The 16889-nt window shown below is 40.6% G+C and overlaps 1 protein-coding gene across 1 annotated transcript in view; it reads right to left on the bottom strand.

The window, feature by feature from the left end:
• myo10l1 (myosin X, like 1) overlaps positions 1-16889 on the bottom strand; it is a 44008-nt gene that overhangs the window by 9988 nt on the left and 17131 nt on the right. Inside the window, exons 3-29 of the mRNA XM_072365802.1 lie at positions 13869-14027; positions 10652-10839; positions 10193-10327; positions 9604-9728; positions 9416-9429; positions 9211-9295; positions 8505-8611; positions 8137-8266; positions 7921-8039; positions 7659-7805; positions 6964-7064; positions 6781-6847; positions 6546-6638; positions 6362-6430; positions 6189-6271; positions 5699-5801; positions 4392-4472; positions 4173-4297; positions 3920-4037; positions 3696-3802; positions 3315-3603; positions 2270-3112; positions 1959-2082; positions 1145-1283; positions 392-496; positions 182-277; positions 12-105 (exon numbers count right to left, since the gene is read on the bottom strand). Coding sequence (XP_072221903.1) covers positions 12-105; positions 182-277; positions 392-496; positions 1145-1283; positions 1959-2082; positions 2270-3112; positions 3315-3603; positions 3696-3802; positions 3920-4037; positions 4173-4297; positions 4392-4472; positions 5699-5801; positions 6189-6271; positions 6362-6430; positions 6546-6638; positions 6781-6847; positions 6964-7064; positions 7659-7805; positions 7921-8039; positions 8137-8266; positions 8505-8611; positions 9211-9295; positions 9416-9429; positions 9604-9728; positions 10193-10327; positions 10652-10839; positions 13869-14027 — 3846 coding nt within the window. The remainder of the gene's footprint in view (positions 1-11; positions 106-181; positions 278-391; positions 497-1144; positions 1284-1958; positions 2083-2269; positions 3113-3314; positions 3604-3695; positions 3803-3919; positions 4038-4172; positions 4298-4391; positions 4473-5698; positions 5802-6188; positions 6272-6361; positions 6431-6545; positions 6639-6780; positions 6848-6963; positions 7065-7658; positions 7806-7920; positions 8040-8136; positions 8267-8504; positions 8612-9210; positions 9296-9415; positions 9430-9603; positions 9729-10192; positions 10328-10651; positions 10840-13868; positions 14028-16889) is intronic.

Below are 16889 nucleotides of genomic sequence, written 5' to 3'. Positions count from 1 at the left end.
TGAAGACTGACCACAGCATTTTTTGGGTTGGCCTGCTCATGGGACATCTCCAGCAGTTGCTCAGGAGTGCACACTCTCACCTTACTGAGTACATTAAACCACCCACTACACAGAGAGAAAGAGACGTTAAAAAGATATTTTGTTTCCATTTTCCGTAACATCACAGAGGACTCCTTCATACCTTGCATCCTCTGGCGACTCGGCAAACACTTGGTATGTCCTCTCATCTGTCACAATGTTCAGAGCGTTCTCCTTTTCATGATTATCTACTATCTCCCTGCAGAATCACAAACAGGGCAGAGAAGTCTGAGAAGTGCAGCTACAGCCATAAAACGGCTAACCAGTGAATAAAGTTGGATTATTTAAGATCTGGGTGTAAGATCAGTCTTACTTGGCCGCTCGGATGTCGATGGTCCCTTTCAGTTTCTCCTCACTGTCGTTGTCATAGTACATCAACTTGCTGTCTCTTAGTACAAACCAGCGCATTTTCCAGTTCCTGGTGTAAAGAAAAAAGAAGAGACCATGAGAATGAATGCTAATATCACTTTCTCTCTACATTATCGAGGTTTATGTGAGTCTGGTTCTGAACTTCTGGCATAAATGCATGTAGCGCAGGGTGAAAGAAAGGCTTGTCAACTTACAGTGCAATTCAAAAGTTATTTTAAGTTTTTCCAGTCTCTTGGTTCTATTTTCATCTCACATCGCCTATATTGCTGTATCTACTCAGTCTTTCTAACTGAACTTTAAAAGATCACAAAGGTGTCTTCTTTCCAAAAAAAAGGACACTCTAAACTCTAGTCTAAAAACTGTACGGATAGAAATATGACAAATTAAGTCACGTTTCAGCAAAGGCGCAGCACATCAGCTTCAGTCAAACATTTTAGTGTTTCACTTCTGTAAAGGTTTTACTGCTTCAAGTTGGACAAATACCCAAGTACTCCAGCAGCACTCAGGACTGTGTGAGACTCCACTAGAAGCATATAAATACATTAACAGTGACAAAACTCTCCAACTGAGGCATTCCGAATAACTTAATACAATTTATTAGAGAATCAGATTGTACAACATTGTACTTGAAACAGACATGTATTGCAGGATGTGATTTTATTAGCATGCAGCTTCACTCAGTAATAACTACAACAACCTCCGTGAGAGAGTGGAGAGGCCTCCTCCTTTCTTGTACAGCCAGCCAGACTTCAGGGACTCTTGCTTGGACCGGAACCACATAAAAGTTTCATCCTTCAGCACGCACCAACGCCTCCTCCATGGGATCATCAGACCAGCTGGAGGGGCACAGAGGGACATAATTTCATTCAGGGAAGAAGCTCTACAGATGAAATTTGGTGTAAATGGTTTGACAGGATCATCATTCCTGCTTTTAATGTTAGTCAGGCGCTTGCCTGTATGGTAATAACATTCCTGCCTACCTTCCTCTTTGGCTTTACCTACCTCCACTGTTTGGGTCTGGGACTAGGTGGACATAATTTACTTTTGTTCTGTGTCAATAGTTCTTACATGCCAGCAGATTAACTCTGGACTGTTGTCGGAATTTGTTGTGTTGTACGTACCCTGTGAACTAGTATGAAGGATTTGTCATATCATAATCATCTACTGACAGCAAACATTACACTAAAGGTAAAAAAAAATGGGACATCCACTTTTAAAAAACCTTGGGATTTTTACATATAAGCCTGAAATATTGCACACTTATGTGTACAAAAGATTTTTATTTTATTTTAGTTTAGTTTTATTAAGTTGACTTTAAAAAACAAATGCCTATTGAGTGTATCAAAGTATTATAGAGATTAATACAGCAAATTTATGTTTACACATTTACTCTGATGTTTGCATTAAAAATCATGCAGCAGTAACTAGGTAAACTGGATTAACAAAGGCCCACAACTGCAGAAAAGTCTACCTTCTTTTGAAAAAAAAAACACTTGGTAACATATACGCACCCTTCATGTAGAGGTAGCCGTGGAAATATGGTGGTCCATTTCCATTAAGCAAGGTCACTCTGCCGTTTGTCACCTCTTCATCAGTGTCCATCATGCCATCATGTTCATCGTCACTATCTGCATACTACAGTATCACAGAAAATATCAGTCAATGACTGGTACATACTTAATTAAAGAATAAAAAGTTTGAAAAAATCATAGATGATCAGTTTTTCAGAAGAGGGAGTAAAATATTAAAGATGTCACTGTCTAGTTGCTCATAGATGTCTGCGTGCACATGGGTGACGATGCGTGTAAGTGTGTATCCTCACAGAGTCAGAGCTGCCTCTGTAGGACTCGATACTGGCGTTGGTGCAGGTCGACTTCCTCGGATGCTCCTCATCTGTCACAGTGGTGCTCCCACGGTTGCTTCCGGACACAGAGCCGTCGTCTCCAGCGGTGACGGATCCCTCCTCTTCTTCCTGGTCATAGTCTGACTCTGTGTCAGCCGGCATGCTGTAGATTGGCTCTTCTCCATCCACAAGGCTCTCCACCATGCTCACTTTCCTCTCCGGCTCTGTCTTGCCTCCCTTGTTCTTATCCTCCTCTCCTGGGGGAGGTGGTGGAGCTGAAGGAGGAGGTGGAGGGACAACAGCACCATCTCCGGGTGGAGGTAGAGGAGGAGGTGGAGGAATTCCATCAGCTTGCATGCCATCTGAGGGTGCAGGGGGCACTGTTCCTTCTGCAAAGGCAGGTGGGGGAGGAGGGAGGTGAACAAATATGTCCTGATCCAGAGGAGCATCTGACTCAGCAGGAGGAGGGAAGTCTGGCAGAGGGATGCACTCCTCCTCAGCGTGAAAGCCTTCATCTACTTCCTCCTCTTTAGATGCACCTCTTGCGGCGCTTGCCTCTTTTGGCGCTTTCACCTCTGCGGCAGGATTGGTTCCGACTGCTCCCAACGAAGGATCCACGCCTCCAAAGTTCAGAAGGTCGATGAGCTCCGTGGCTTTGCGTGATGCTTCCTTTTTCATCCGTTTGAGCTCAGCGTCCCGGCGTAGCTGCAGCTCCTGCTTGGAGGACTCGCAGAGCTGTGACACCTCATCCTCTCGCTTCTTCTGCAAGCGTTCAATCTCTCTCTCGAGCTGCAGGATCTCCTCCATTTGACGGGTATCATCCTAGATGGGAAGAGAGAGGATGAGAATCAAATCTTGGTTCAAGTGCCATTTTACAAACATTTGCTTTATTCTGTAAATTAAAAAGACAGAAATGAGCTGCAATGCACTTTCTGAAAGGGAATTTGGTCGGCTTAAAAGTGGTGGGTGGAATTTCATTTATCTATTTTGACTGTATTGACAGAAATCCCCCTAAAAATGCAGCACTTGCCTCTGACGATTTTTCTACATCATCTTCGTCTGCATTCGCCTCCTCCTTTTCCACTTCACCCGTTATTTTCTTCTCTTCCTCCTCTTTCTTCCTTTGCTCATCCTCCCTCTTCTTCTTTTCCTCTTTGAGCTTTCGAACACGAGCACGTGCCACCTGACCTCGTCTGTGTTTCTGAAGCACCAGTGCTGCCTTGCGTTGTTTAACAAACCGTCTGTGTTGGATGTGTTTCCGGAAGTGTTTCTGGAGGGTGACGACGCTGGTGCGTACACGTTTGAAATGCTTCCTGGGGGCGAAACGACAAACCACACTGAATTTGAACCAGCACAGATTTTCATCCTTGATGACCCTTAAAACATGAATTAGGACGAGTCCTACTTTGCAGAGAAAGTGAGAAGATGAGCTCGGATTATCATGGCAGCTTGGCGGCGCACTTCATCCCTGTCCTTCTCCAAATGATGTTCCAAAGACTCTTTCATGAACACCTACAAAAGAAACAGCAGCAAGTGAAAATTAGGGGAAACGTTTCAAATTTGAGGTCTCACTAGCAGCATTCAAAACATTTTATACATATCTGTCTTGCAAGCCTTCCTTAGTCTTACCTTGGTCTTGCCTAACTGCCACTCTTTCTTGGTCTTATCATACTTGGTTAAAAGGTCTGTGCTTCTTTTCTTATCATCTCCTGCAGCTGGCACTTTGTCTTTCAGAATGATCTTATACCTGAAACAGAAACAGAACTGAGGGTGAGATGACAACAAAGATCTCAGAAATGCAATCTTAAAGGGTAAAAAGTGTCAGTTTCATAAATCTAAAAAAAAAACAGTAGATAAGTGTAGATGATGTAGAGATGCTTGCCGTGAGAAGAAATCTTTGAATGTCCTGCGAACGGGAAAGCCAGCACGACGGATTTTCACAGTCTCCAACATCCCAGAATATCTAAGCTGGTTTATGACGACCTCCGGGTCAAACACGTTTGGATTCTGCAAGGAAGACAAGAGAAGATTTAGAGTTCGAGATCATGTACATTCACGTTCTAAACGAGGGGGATTAATGAGAGATACAAAACAAACTGACCTTTTTCATGTTGGGCTTAATGCAGCGAATGAAAAATGGATTGGATGCACTAAGAGTGGCCATGAGAGCATGAAGGGAATCCTGAGGGGACAAAGAAAAAGAAATGTAATATTTCCACGGTGTTAGATAAATCAATAAATCATTACATACTTTAGAGTTAGAGACAAAAAATAAACAGTAAAAATAATGAATCGCTAATGAAAAAGGCTGGTCTGAAGAGTTGGGCATCTGCAAAAAAAAAAAAAACATTACTTCGTCCACAGAACAAGAAAAGGAGATATGAGTGCCCACAAAAATTTGACCTATGATGACAGGAAACAATTTCTCTGCGCCGACGAAAGCAGGTTTGAACTATTTGGTTGAAATCACAGAGTCTATGTCTGCAGACAAACTGGTGAATGTCTTAGAGCACCATGGAAGTGGTGGAGCCACGGTGTGGGGAAGTTTTGTAGGTGAAGGAATAGGTGATCTACCACCGTCCAAAAGCTAGGTTAATTGGTGACTCTAAAGTGTCCCTAGGAGTGAATGTGAGTGTGTGTGTGGTTGTTTGTCTCATTTGTCTTTGTGTGGCCCTGTGATGGACTGGCGACCTGTCCAGGGTATACCCTGCCTCTCGCCCAATGACGGCTGGGATGGGCTCCAGCCCCCCCGCAACCCTACAGTTGGGTTAAGCGGGTATTTGTTTGAAGTGAAGGGTATTATGAAGAAGGAACAGTACCACTCCATCCTCCAGCATCATGCATTTCCATCCGGACTAAGACTTGTTGTGCAGCAGTTTAATAACCCTAAGCATTCTTCCAAACTCGGTCAAGGTTACTCAGACAAAACAGATGGGGAAAGTATTCTTCAAAAGATGTTTTAGTCCCCTCAGTCTCCAGACGAATTGAAACGGAAAAGTGAGCCCCCCTAATCAGCAGTCTCTCACTGATGAACTTAAGAAAGCTTGGAATACAATTCCTGGCAGATACCTTAAAAAACCTGTGGAACGAATGCCTCGTTGATGCCATGCTGTTGTTAAACCAGAGGAGGTTACTTTAAGGAAAGCAAAGTCTAAGCAAGAAAAACCCAAATTCCTGATAATTATAGTAAAAATGTATTCTGATAAGTGACTCTTTATATAATAATCATGTTTATTTTGTTGTACCAATGAAACTACCATAGTTTCTTTGTACAATTTTGATTTTGGTTCCAAACTTTTGGCCTGTAGTGTATTCATAATCATCCTCTCCATTTGTTATTAAATGCCACTCATGAACTCATGAACTGTGAGAGCGTTCCCTGTTAATGAGTGTAAATGAATCACTCACCCTGAACTGGGAGCTCACTGTGGGTTTGCGTCTGGCTGTTCCCATCTTCTCCTCATTGTTCCTGCTGCCAACCTTCTCAAACAAGTCATAGATGAAGTCCAGTCTGTGAAGCAACAGTAACGCCAAAGGATGGAATACCTTCTAAGTTGTACCAGAGAAAATAACGCAGTAACAACAGTACATGTAAAACTCATGACTTAGCAGGATGAGATTAGACGTTTTTAATATAGCTTTCTGAGTGATTCAATTGTTCCTTTAAAACCTCTTAAGGCAGAAATCCTTTTTTTCCATGTATTTTCAGTAACTATTTTGAATATTTTTGCTGTATTGTGGCTTTAACCACACAGCAAATGTTTGTTTGCATCATTTCTAAAATGTAAAACTGAAACTGAAACAAAAATTTACATTAGCTTGAAAAAATATAAAGAACCCTTCCTTAACGGATGACTGATTCACAACTATCCATTGCTTATGTTGCTGACTTAAATACCTGCTGTCCTTGAGCATGTTTAGGATGTCGTCTCTGAATGTGTCTCTGTTCTTCTCCAGGATTCCTTTGACATCATACAGGACCTGTTAAAGCCCCAAATCAGGATTTTGCTCTTCAAACGATTAGTTATACAATTTGTTGACATAAAAGCTCCTCAGCTTTCCACAACCCACCTCTCCAGCATAATGTTTGATACCAAACTGATGATCGGCAAGTCTTGGCTTGACATAGTAAGGGTTTGTCTACAGAAAAAAAGAAAAAAAGGAGAACAAAACATAAAATGAATTGCAGCTCAGCAGCGTAGCATTTTGTGATTTACAGGGTGAGTTTTTATGAAAAAACGTATAAATAACTCACTGAGTGTCTGCTGTGCAACTTCTCCAGCAGGGTGAAGTCTGTTCCTTTGGGGAATCGGCTCTCTTCATTCACTAGTGCCAACAAGCCCAGTTTCTGGAGCAAGGAGGGGAAAAAAACATCATATTACTGCATTAACGTTCATTAATCAGCTCCACTTTCTAAGACTACAAGTATTAGCTGAGTTTCCAGAGAGCATCTAACCAGAGGCAGGTTTGTAATAAGGAGTATATCAGACCTTCTCTATAAGGTCAAGACACTCCGCATTGTCCATCCAGTCAATTGCATGCCACTGAACACCTTCTCTGTAGAAAGAAACCCAAGCGTACATTAACAAAACGGTTGGCACATTAGAGTAGAGTTTGACTTACTCCCAGATCTTTTAGAAACACTGCACATTGTTCTATAGTCACATCTTCACCTGTTGTACTCTAGCTGCTCCAGGGAAAAGATGTGCTTGTTGAAGTACTCCTGAAGCTTCTCATTGGCATAGTTGATGTTAAACTGCTCGAATCGATTCACCTGCAGGCAAGGTGACACATACTCTATCTTACATACAAATCCTGTTCAGTTTGAAGAGTGTGAACCCACAATGAACACAGATATGCGATGTATTTCGAAAAGAAGATCGAGAACAGTTCCATAGAGACCTTAGGAAGATAGATAGAAACTGTTATGAACAAGTAATACAAGTACAACTACTTAAAATAATCACTTTTTCCTGTGGCAAAGCTGAAAATCAGACATCAGTTCAATAAATACTCAGCTAGTATTTTATTAGGATGGAATGAAGATATCTGATCTACAAGTGTATTGTTTTCTTATTATTATTTTTCTGCAGGCTTGCTGTGATTCTGTAGGAAGGATAGTCCAGTTTTGCAAAAGATGAAAAGTTAGCTGACTAGTTTATGGCTTCTCACTCAGTTTCTTTGGCAGGTTAGCAACAAAGTTTTCTAACTGACCACAGATTGAAGTGAATTAATCTTGTGATGTTGGAATGCCTCATTTGAGTCTGAAAATAGCTACTTGAGCATATATGCTACTTAGTAACAGAAAGAAGAAGATGAGTACTCAAGAAAGAAATGTGCAAAAGAGAGTTATCATAAGAAATATGACCTCAAAGTTTTCGAAGCCAAAGATATCAAGAATCCCGATGGATTTGAAGTTTTCCTTCCCTTTGATCTTCTGATTAATCTTGAGAATGATCCAGGAGAAACACTGGGAATATAACGCCATGGCAACGGAGTCCCGGGAATCAATGGCCTACAACACAGAGAGGAAAACCAGAGGAAGGGTTGGGATAGGTGTGTGAGAGCACAGGGAAATGGCAGAGATAAATCAAACGGGAGGAAAATAAAATGTGCGTATTTATGCTGACCTGCTCGATAGTGAGAGGGGAACAGATTTCCTCTCCTCTGAGGATTATGGAGCGCTGAGTCAGGACCTCAGACAGCTGGAAGGCATCCAGGCCCAACAGCTCACTGGCATTAGTGACCACTGGAAACACAAGCAAAGATGTGTTAAACTTCTGAAATCCATCTGTTTAAGTTTTACTCTTTTTTTTTTTACTCATTTGACATAAGCAATGTCTGACTTTGCTTTGTGGTGATCTGGGCTCCTCCTGCAGTCATAAACTCGGTGTTGCCGAGCTGTAAGACTCCTGACAGCAGCTTAAACATGTCTCTGATCTCCTCTTCTGTAAACTCTAAGACCTTCAGCGCCTCCTGCACAAAGACAAGTAGAGGAAACAGATAAGGTCTCGCTGTTATAATATTTTTCTTTCAGTTCTTTGCTAGCAAAGGATCAGTATTAAGTCAGTGCAAGGGCAAAGACAGAATAAATAAGCTCCCCAGGGTTTGATAAATTGTTACTGATACCATATTTCCCTGTTTCCCAGCAGTCATTCTGATTTACAAATATTAAACACAATCAAAATGTGAGGGGAAAAAAGATCACACTGACCATAACGCTGTTATATAGCTCTTTATCATTCAGACTTTTGTCTTTCAGGCATCCTGATTGGCTGAGGTAGTGGAAAGATTCAGCAGGATCCTCCAGGCAGTAAAGACCTGTAAGATAGAATAGACATTTACATTGTAACTGCAGATACAAGCTATAGAGACATAGTTAGTTTCAGAGAGATGTGCTCATTAATGTACATTTTGTTGAGTCTAAATTGCAGGTAGTATATAAAATATGGACTTGTTCAAAGTAAAACTTGTGCAGAAGTGCATTGAAGTGCAAACATGACCACTTGACGTGGGGATCAAAACATCACTGGTTCAAATGGACTTCCAGTCAAAATATATCAACTTCTCTGCTGAAATATTAGCTGGATTTACTCCTTCTGATCGGTCTGTTGGAGGTTCTTTGAAAAATAATAGCATTCTTCAACAGCTATTAGACCATGAAGAAATATATCTTTATCCAGTAAGGTTTTGCTCTCCAGCTGTTATGGTCACCTCCTGTTCTAAAAAAGACCAAGGTGGCAACAGCCAGATGCAGAAACCAGAGGATGACATCAAAGTAGTTTAGTCTATTTCTTATATACAGGTCAAACATATAAAACAATAATTTCTTATAAAAAGTATAGGCTACATTAGGTGTTTGAAGAGAAAGAGCAAAAAGAAAAAGAAACATTAACAATTAACTGAAGAAAGACGTTTACTTTTGTGCTCTTTACTAGCTCCCGCCAGCAGCGCATAGAAGATGTGATAGTTTCGCTCCCCCGGGTTTTGTCGCACCACACGGTTCTACAGAAAAATCAACATAGCAGAGCGGCTATTACCATTTACTTAGGAGTCACAATGCTAAACTGACAAAGCACTCTCAATAGATCCAAATTTTTCAGGAGCATCACCAGGCATGCTTACCTTTTCAAGCAAGTCTGTAAAGTGGAGAGTCAAGGAAACAACAGCTCCACTTCAATCATTTTTTCAACAATCAATAAAAAAAACGAAAAAACTTCTTTCGTGTCCCTGTTTATTCTGAGCGGACACAATAAAAGCTCATGCATACATCTGGTGCCTATACATTTCTTTCTGTCGAGAAAAGAGGATACAATCGATGACACAGCCTCCTTGGATGTTGCCGCCCTCAGAGAAGTGAAGCTGGATGAACTTCCCAAAACGACTGGAGTTGTTGTTGTAAACAGTTTTAGCATTTCCAAACGCTTCCATGATCGGACTGCAAGGAAAACAAGAGCTCTTCACAAACACATTTCTTCACCTATCCTTGAACAATATTTTCTAATCTCTTAATTATGTAAATCGGCTCTATGGCACTTGATGACGAGTTCCTGGTCGGTTTGTAGACCCGCCAAAGGTTTCTTCTGCTAGTTTCCAGGTGAGCCTGGTTTCCAGCCCCATATAGTCTGGCTCAACATCTCCTGGCTCGGCCTTGCTTCTCTGTTCTGCAACCAGCCTTAGTAGATTCTCCTCAGCTTCCAAGCGTCACATGTCATTTGTCCCTCACAGGGCATGCAAAACAGCACCAACCAATTCTGACCACTTCCAGGTTGGGGCTGTTCCAATAAATAGTTTATGTAGAACATTTGGGCTGTCTGACCTCACGTTTCTGATACTTTCAGTGGAGCTCTGCAAATCTAAACACCTGGAAACGTTAACATGTTCGCATTCGCTCCTGTGTACCTGCTCTGCACGATGGCCTGCTCCACTCTTGTGGTTTTCTCTGATGGAGGAGTCCCGGCTGAGTTCTGGCTCATCACCGACAGAAACTGCAGCAGCAATTTAGTGCTCTCCGTCTTTCCTGCCCCTGATTCACCACTGGAGTGTTCACATACACACACACACACACAGACACACACACAACCCAATTCAATTATGAACATACTGACCTTCTCTGACATTTCAGTGTCTCACACTGATCTGGCTATCTATCTAATTGATAGTGAGGTTTGATAGCTTCAGAGATATTTCATTAGAACCTGGTCTCTCTCAATTAAGACACTGAATGAGACAAAGGATAAGTGAATCACAGTGAGCTGCAAACCTATCCCGGGATGCATGACTGACTCATTTTCTTTGGAAAGATGTATTGATGATGGGCACATGTATGACTTGAATTAGTATTTTGAATCCTGAACTCACCTGATAAGGACACACTGGCTGTCATGGCGTTTCCAGATGCAGCGGTAGCATTCATTGGCCACTGCAAAAATGTGTGGGGGGAGCTCCCCCAGATGATGCTTGGAATATAAGTCCACTCTCCCTAAATCATACAGACCTGGGACCTCTTTGTATGGATTGACAGCTGCCAGGATGCTGCCGATATTGGTCTGAAAACAGCAATAACATAACAACTCATTTTTGGGCATTTCCAATCATTTGTTTGTTTTATTTGCTTCTTTCCCTTTAAGTTGATATCAGCTTTTTTTGCACTTTTCTTTCAAATAGGCATAAACAACAGAATGACAGACACATATATATATACATTTAAAAAAGCTCTCAGCAAGATATACAGTAGGCACCAGTCAAATATTAAAGCAGCCTTGTTTCCATGTTAACCTGAAATAGAGGATGAATAACCACAGCAGGGTGGAGATATGACAGCAAAGAGAGAGAGAGGATTTTTTTTTATCAGAGAGCTGAGGTCAAATCATTGAGATGATGGAGGGAGGGTGATAGATTTTCATTTAGAACTATTTTTTGCTTCGTCAGTCACCTTCTATCTTTCTGCAACAGGAACAAAACAAAAACCTCATCAGCCCCTCCATTGCCTCATATCAGTATTATATTTGTTTGTGCACACAATGACTGCACACAGAAATCTGCACTGAAGGACACACAAGGTACACACATAAACGCGTGGATACACAGTGACACAGAAAGGAAATTCTTATGATCGGCTTAAGGGAAATCCGTATATGGACAATATTTCATCATCTAGATTAGGTCTCGCCCAGGCGGACTATCCAGTAATCTTCCAGGTTTCCAGGTTTGTTTGTTTGTTTGTTTGTTTTTCAAATGACATCTTACAATAGAAGAGATTGAATTTATCCAGTTTTTGGTCTTGACATACGAACTTTAAGGCTGCAGAAAGAGACTCTTGACTCATCAGGACACATGGGTACTGGAGTCTTAATGACAACAGCTAATGCAATCCATTTACTCCACTTTATTCATACTCAGAAACAAATTACTGGCTCATTTTATATGTCTTCTGGTTATGAGTCAGCTATGGGATATGAAAAGAATGTTGATGCTACACATAATCAGATTTACTCTAAATGCTACAAGCAAGTGTGATCAGGTTAACAGTGAGTAAACAAAGAATAAACGCCTGTGACCGCTTTAATTTAGTTGTTGCGCCAAGTCATGAAACTGAAGAGCCACAATTTACTGAAACCATTCAATTGTTTGTTAATCGTAAAAAGATTGCATGCACAGGAAAATCCCTAATGACTCAAATTATTATTTCTGTAGGCAAAAACAAGGAAGCTTTAACTTGCAATTGCAAAACTGATGCAATGTAGTCCAAGAGCAAAGAGTACACATGACATCAAAGTTAAAGTGTTTTTTTATTACCACTAATAGGCTGAGATTATTGCTTAAAGTATATGAAAACCAAATGTGTGAAAATCCTGATGTAAAGATGTTTATTCATTATCTCACAAAGGCGTTGTTCTGAAATTTTGTAAGAGTTTGAGGAGAATAGTAAAAAAAAAAGTGGTGTAAAGTAACGTAAAGAGATAGAGCAGGGAAAGTATAGTGTTCTGCTTTCAGATAGATTCAGAAACTGCATCTCTGTGTCAGAGCTCCATAATCAGCAAAGCTCTGAAAGACTGACTTTGGACTACTGGGATGTGCTGCATTTGTGGTCAGTTGTTATGTCTTTATGTGACATATGTTATGTCACACCATGATGTTTACAGTGAAGAATTTGACATGGATGACTGCAGCCAGTCAAATCTGCATCTTCTCCCTCCTGTAGAGGGGGGAAGGGGTCATTTTATTAGCTAAAGTAACTTTATTGACCTGGTATCCGTACACAGGAAAACTGGCAGGCTTATGGCGAAATGGGCACATATACTTTAATGTGGACTTTGCAGCTGTTTGACAGCAGCCAGTTTTAATGTTATCACTCAATACTTATTATAATTGATTACAAATAGTTTTTGTTCCTATTAGTGATTTAGATCATATAAATAGGAGAATAGGGCCACATTACTAAAGAGGCTATTAAAGTGTGAGCAAAGCAAATGCAGAGATTTGCATAAAATCCCGGCTCTGTGATGCAACAAACACTGTAACGTTATCTTCACATGAGCAAACCATGTAATCTTCCTCTGATTTTGATAGCTAGCTAACTGTTCTGCCTTTATTACAGAAACACATCTTCCCTGGATGCCAGAGTTTGCAGAAGTCAGGCTGCCTACTTAAGCAACCGAGTAATATTTAGATGAATTTGATCCATTTAGTGAAGACGAAAGTTAGAACTCTGAACAGCAAAATGTTTAATAGCTGCACTCCAGCTCACAAAATCCAATTGCGCTTAGTCAACTGAAGGGCTGAGTAAAACTAACTCTCCACTGGTTGCACACAGCCATAAAGCAGAGAACACTGCTCGTTTTTTATCACCTTGAAACCTAAGCTTACATACAAGGTGATTGTTTTTAATAACCTGTTAAATTAAAGAGATGAATAATATCCCTTTGGAAAATACCAAATCACAGCAAATTCCTTTATCAGGTTTTAATGTATAACATGTCAAACCAAAACATCTCATGACTGAATACTGGCCTCAGATTTTTAGCACCTCTTTAACATGTTTTCATATCTGACAGTAAAAGGCAGTAGACATTGCTCCTAGTAAAAGTTGTTGAAGCTTCATTTTTTTTATTGTCTTTTTCTTTTAATTTTCTAACAAAATTTATATCTCTTTGATTAAAACTGGATGACTCAAAATAAAACTACAATGGCAAAAATAACAAAGTAACAAAGGCCCTCTATGTGCTGCCCATACCTTTTGTACAACAGTCCAGCAGAGTGAACTATATATATCAGGAGACAAAACCCAGCTATGGTGGGCCTTTTTCTTACTTCAAGTTTGTTCAGATGCATGTAATTCTAGTTAACTCTGCTGACACTGTATTCCTCTTCACTGATGCAGTGATTTTTTCATCAATCTAAATGTGATAGGTATGTGTATGTTTTCAGCTACAGAGCTCCTCCACTGTAGTAGTTTTTGCATATTTAAAATTAATCTAATCTCAGAAAGAATTGTGTGTGAGGGGACAGGTTGACACGACCTGCATTCCCTGTACACGCACAAACACAAAGACATGTGACGGTGGGACGCACTTACATAAATGTTATCCTTCTGGTAGCGCTGGTACAAGTTGTGCATAATAGCAGCCTCGTGCAGCTCGGCCAGCGCCGACATGTCCTCAACCCCATCGATGCTGGACTGGTGCATAGCGTACACCCGCTCCCTTGTGACCTCGGCCTGCTGCAGGTACAGCACCTGTTCGGAACGAGACGTGCAGACTTGTCATCACTTCGGGATGTTTCTGAGGTCCATAAGCAACTGTGCAGTAGACTGGTATGAAATTGTGTTACTTGTTATCAGTATGTACCCCTGTTTACATCAGCCTGCAGCAGCTTTTCACATTTCTGAACCATTTCTTGCCATGGCTTTTAGTAACACTGAGTAAAATAATGCTGTAACTCTGTTGTTTTTTTAGGTGTCAAGCTATTCATGATGCCAATACTGATCCTGTTCAGAATAGGGAGCAAGTCAGTGTGTTCACACCAGGTAAAAAAAGATGCAATTTTTTCCATTTTTAGCACAAACGGGCTAATTGTCATGCAGCATGATGAAAATTCACATGATGAGAATGCAGAGCTTCGTAGCTCTTCTTTCCTCTCAGACCCCCCATCTCATCTATGTCATCCATTGCCATGGCAACTGGAGAGTAGGGGACAAGACGGGTGGATAATGGGGTTGTGGGAGGGAACAAAAAAGAAGGGCATGCCAGAGTGAGGAAAAAAGCAAAGAGTAACTGATCTGATGTGGCAAGACCTGACAGGTGAAAGTAGCTCGATGTGTATTCAGGTCACATGCTGCAACTACACTCTGTCTGTTTCCACTGCGTACAGTCCACATAAACACACATCATCAGGAGACAATCGTCATTCTGTTTCAGCATAATAGAAACCATGCCATTTACAATACTGGGATTTTAATATTTCAGTCTCACAGACGGCCTCCACTCTGTGAACAAGCGAGTGTGCGGCTGGAACAGATGTGGTGGAAGTCTGTTGAGAGTGGCAGAAGGGTTTGCTGTAGGCGCTCAGGCATCCTGTTCTTAAATAAATCTATTTCACTCCAGTAGCACTGTCCTGCACAGCACAGAGCTGTTGCGGGCAAACAGCTCTCTCAGGGCAAAATTGCTCAACACAGTATCGTCTTTTGCCAGCTGTCTGAATGTATGATGTTGTTAACGTCCGACATGTGCAATATGCCGCAGTTTGCATACTCTTCTGCTTCTTCTTCTAAATGTCAAAGCATAGGAATCTTGAACACTCAGTTGGTAAATGCTGATGAGGGTCCAGTCCAAAAAGTCACTGACCTTTCTCACTTAACTGTGATGAAATAATCTAATTATACCTCATCTTTCATTGGATGTGGTATAAGTCAAACAGGCTTAACGCTGTCCTTTTGAGTTTTCATCTTCACCTTTTGCAATTGTAATTCTATATTCTTCTTATAGTTCTTTCCAAATGTTGATATAGGGTGATCTTCACAAACATAATTCTGAGATTGCTCCACAATTTGTAGATAGTTTTTTGTAGATTGCTGAACCTCTGCCCAGCTTTATTTCTGAGAGACTCAGCCTCTCTAAGGTATTCTTTTTATACCCAATCGAGTTACTAACCTGCTTCCAGTTAATCTAATTAGTTGCAAAAATGTTCTTTCAGCAATGTATCACTTCCATTTAGTTCTTTTTGCTTCCCTGTCTCAACCTTCTTGCTGCCATCAAATTCAAGATGAGCTAACATTTGCCATAAAGCACTAAAATGTCTCACTTTCAACATTTGATATGTTTTTTTAATGTTATATTGTGAATAAAATACTGGTTTATGATATTTGCCAATCATTGCAATGTGTTTTTATTCAGATGTCACCACACAGTGTGCTAACTTTTTTTGGAATCGGGGTTGTAATAACATGACTGAGTATGAACCTTGAAGTTATGTTACTCCGAATTACTTCAAGTTGTTATCATTAATATTGTAATATAAATAGAACGTTTAATGCAAAAACACTCCCAGATCACTGCCGAGGTTTTCTGGATATGCGAAATACTGGAAAAATGCAGTCAGTTAGTACATTTAATCTGCTAAAGAGCATGAGCAAGTGGAGTGTGTTAATTTTGGACATACATTCACCCTTTAATCATATGTACTTATTAGTGTCTCATCTGCCTGAGACACATGTTTATTTGAGAGACATGGTGCACTGACATGCCTGTTAGTCATGGGCTGGACAGTGTCGCAGATAGACAGTATCCATGTGTCTGTGAGAACAGAAAGACAGAAAGTCCATGTAAAATGTATTTAATTCTATTACTGTTGGATAAGTCTTTCCCCCTTCGCCTTCATACCATGACTCTGTTGCATCACTCTCCCCTGCTCTCTATCCTTGTGTAATTTTTTCTCCACTCTTGCTCCTGTCTCAAACATCACCTCTCTGTCTCTAATCTGTCTTTTTTCTTTTTATGTCCCCCTCTTTTTTCCCTTGCCCAACATTCGCTTCTCTTCTCTGTCCTCTCAGCCTTCGCTTCTCTCACATCACCCTGCACTGTGTTTCTCACATTTCAGCCATACGCTAATTAATTTTTATTCCTGACTCTTTTTCCCCCCTCTTTCTTTTTTTTTATTGTTAATTACCTTTCTGGTTGCTTTCTTCCTTAGTCTTGCTTCTTTGCTCAGAGTCTTTTTGAATAATTTCTCTATGTATCTAATGTTCATGCCTTTTAATTGAAGCCTCACAGAGAGTTTTAATCAGAGGGAAGCAGGGCTTGCAATCCAAGGTTGATTATGTTGAATCAGAGGGTAAGTCTTCACCCGACGCACACACAGACACACACTCATCATCATATCAGCACATGTGTTAAGTGGGAAAAAAAGACACAAGAAAAGCAGAAGCTACATTTTGACTGTCAAACCTCACAGTCTCTACTTGGGTTATTTTGACCTAATTTAAAGTTACAAACTATCTAACTGATAACCAATTATTATTCCAGAGGCTGAGTTGTTTGAGCATGCTTTTTTAAGCAAAACGCATCACACATTGTCTTCATGAATGCTTATATTCTAACAA

Source organism: Leuresthes tenuis, unplaced genomic scaffold (genome assembly GCF_036924035.1).
Source record: "Leuresthes tenuis unplaced genomic scaffold, fLeuTen1.0.hap1 SCAF_15, whole genome shotgun sequence".
Taxonomy (NCBI): Eukaryota; Metazoa; Chordata; class Actinopteri; order Atheriniformes; family Atherinopsidae; genus Leuresthes; species Leuresthes tenuis.
This window is presented reverse-complemented; position numbering and strand designations above follow the sequence as displayed.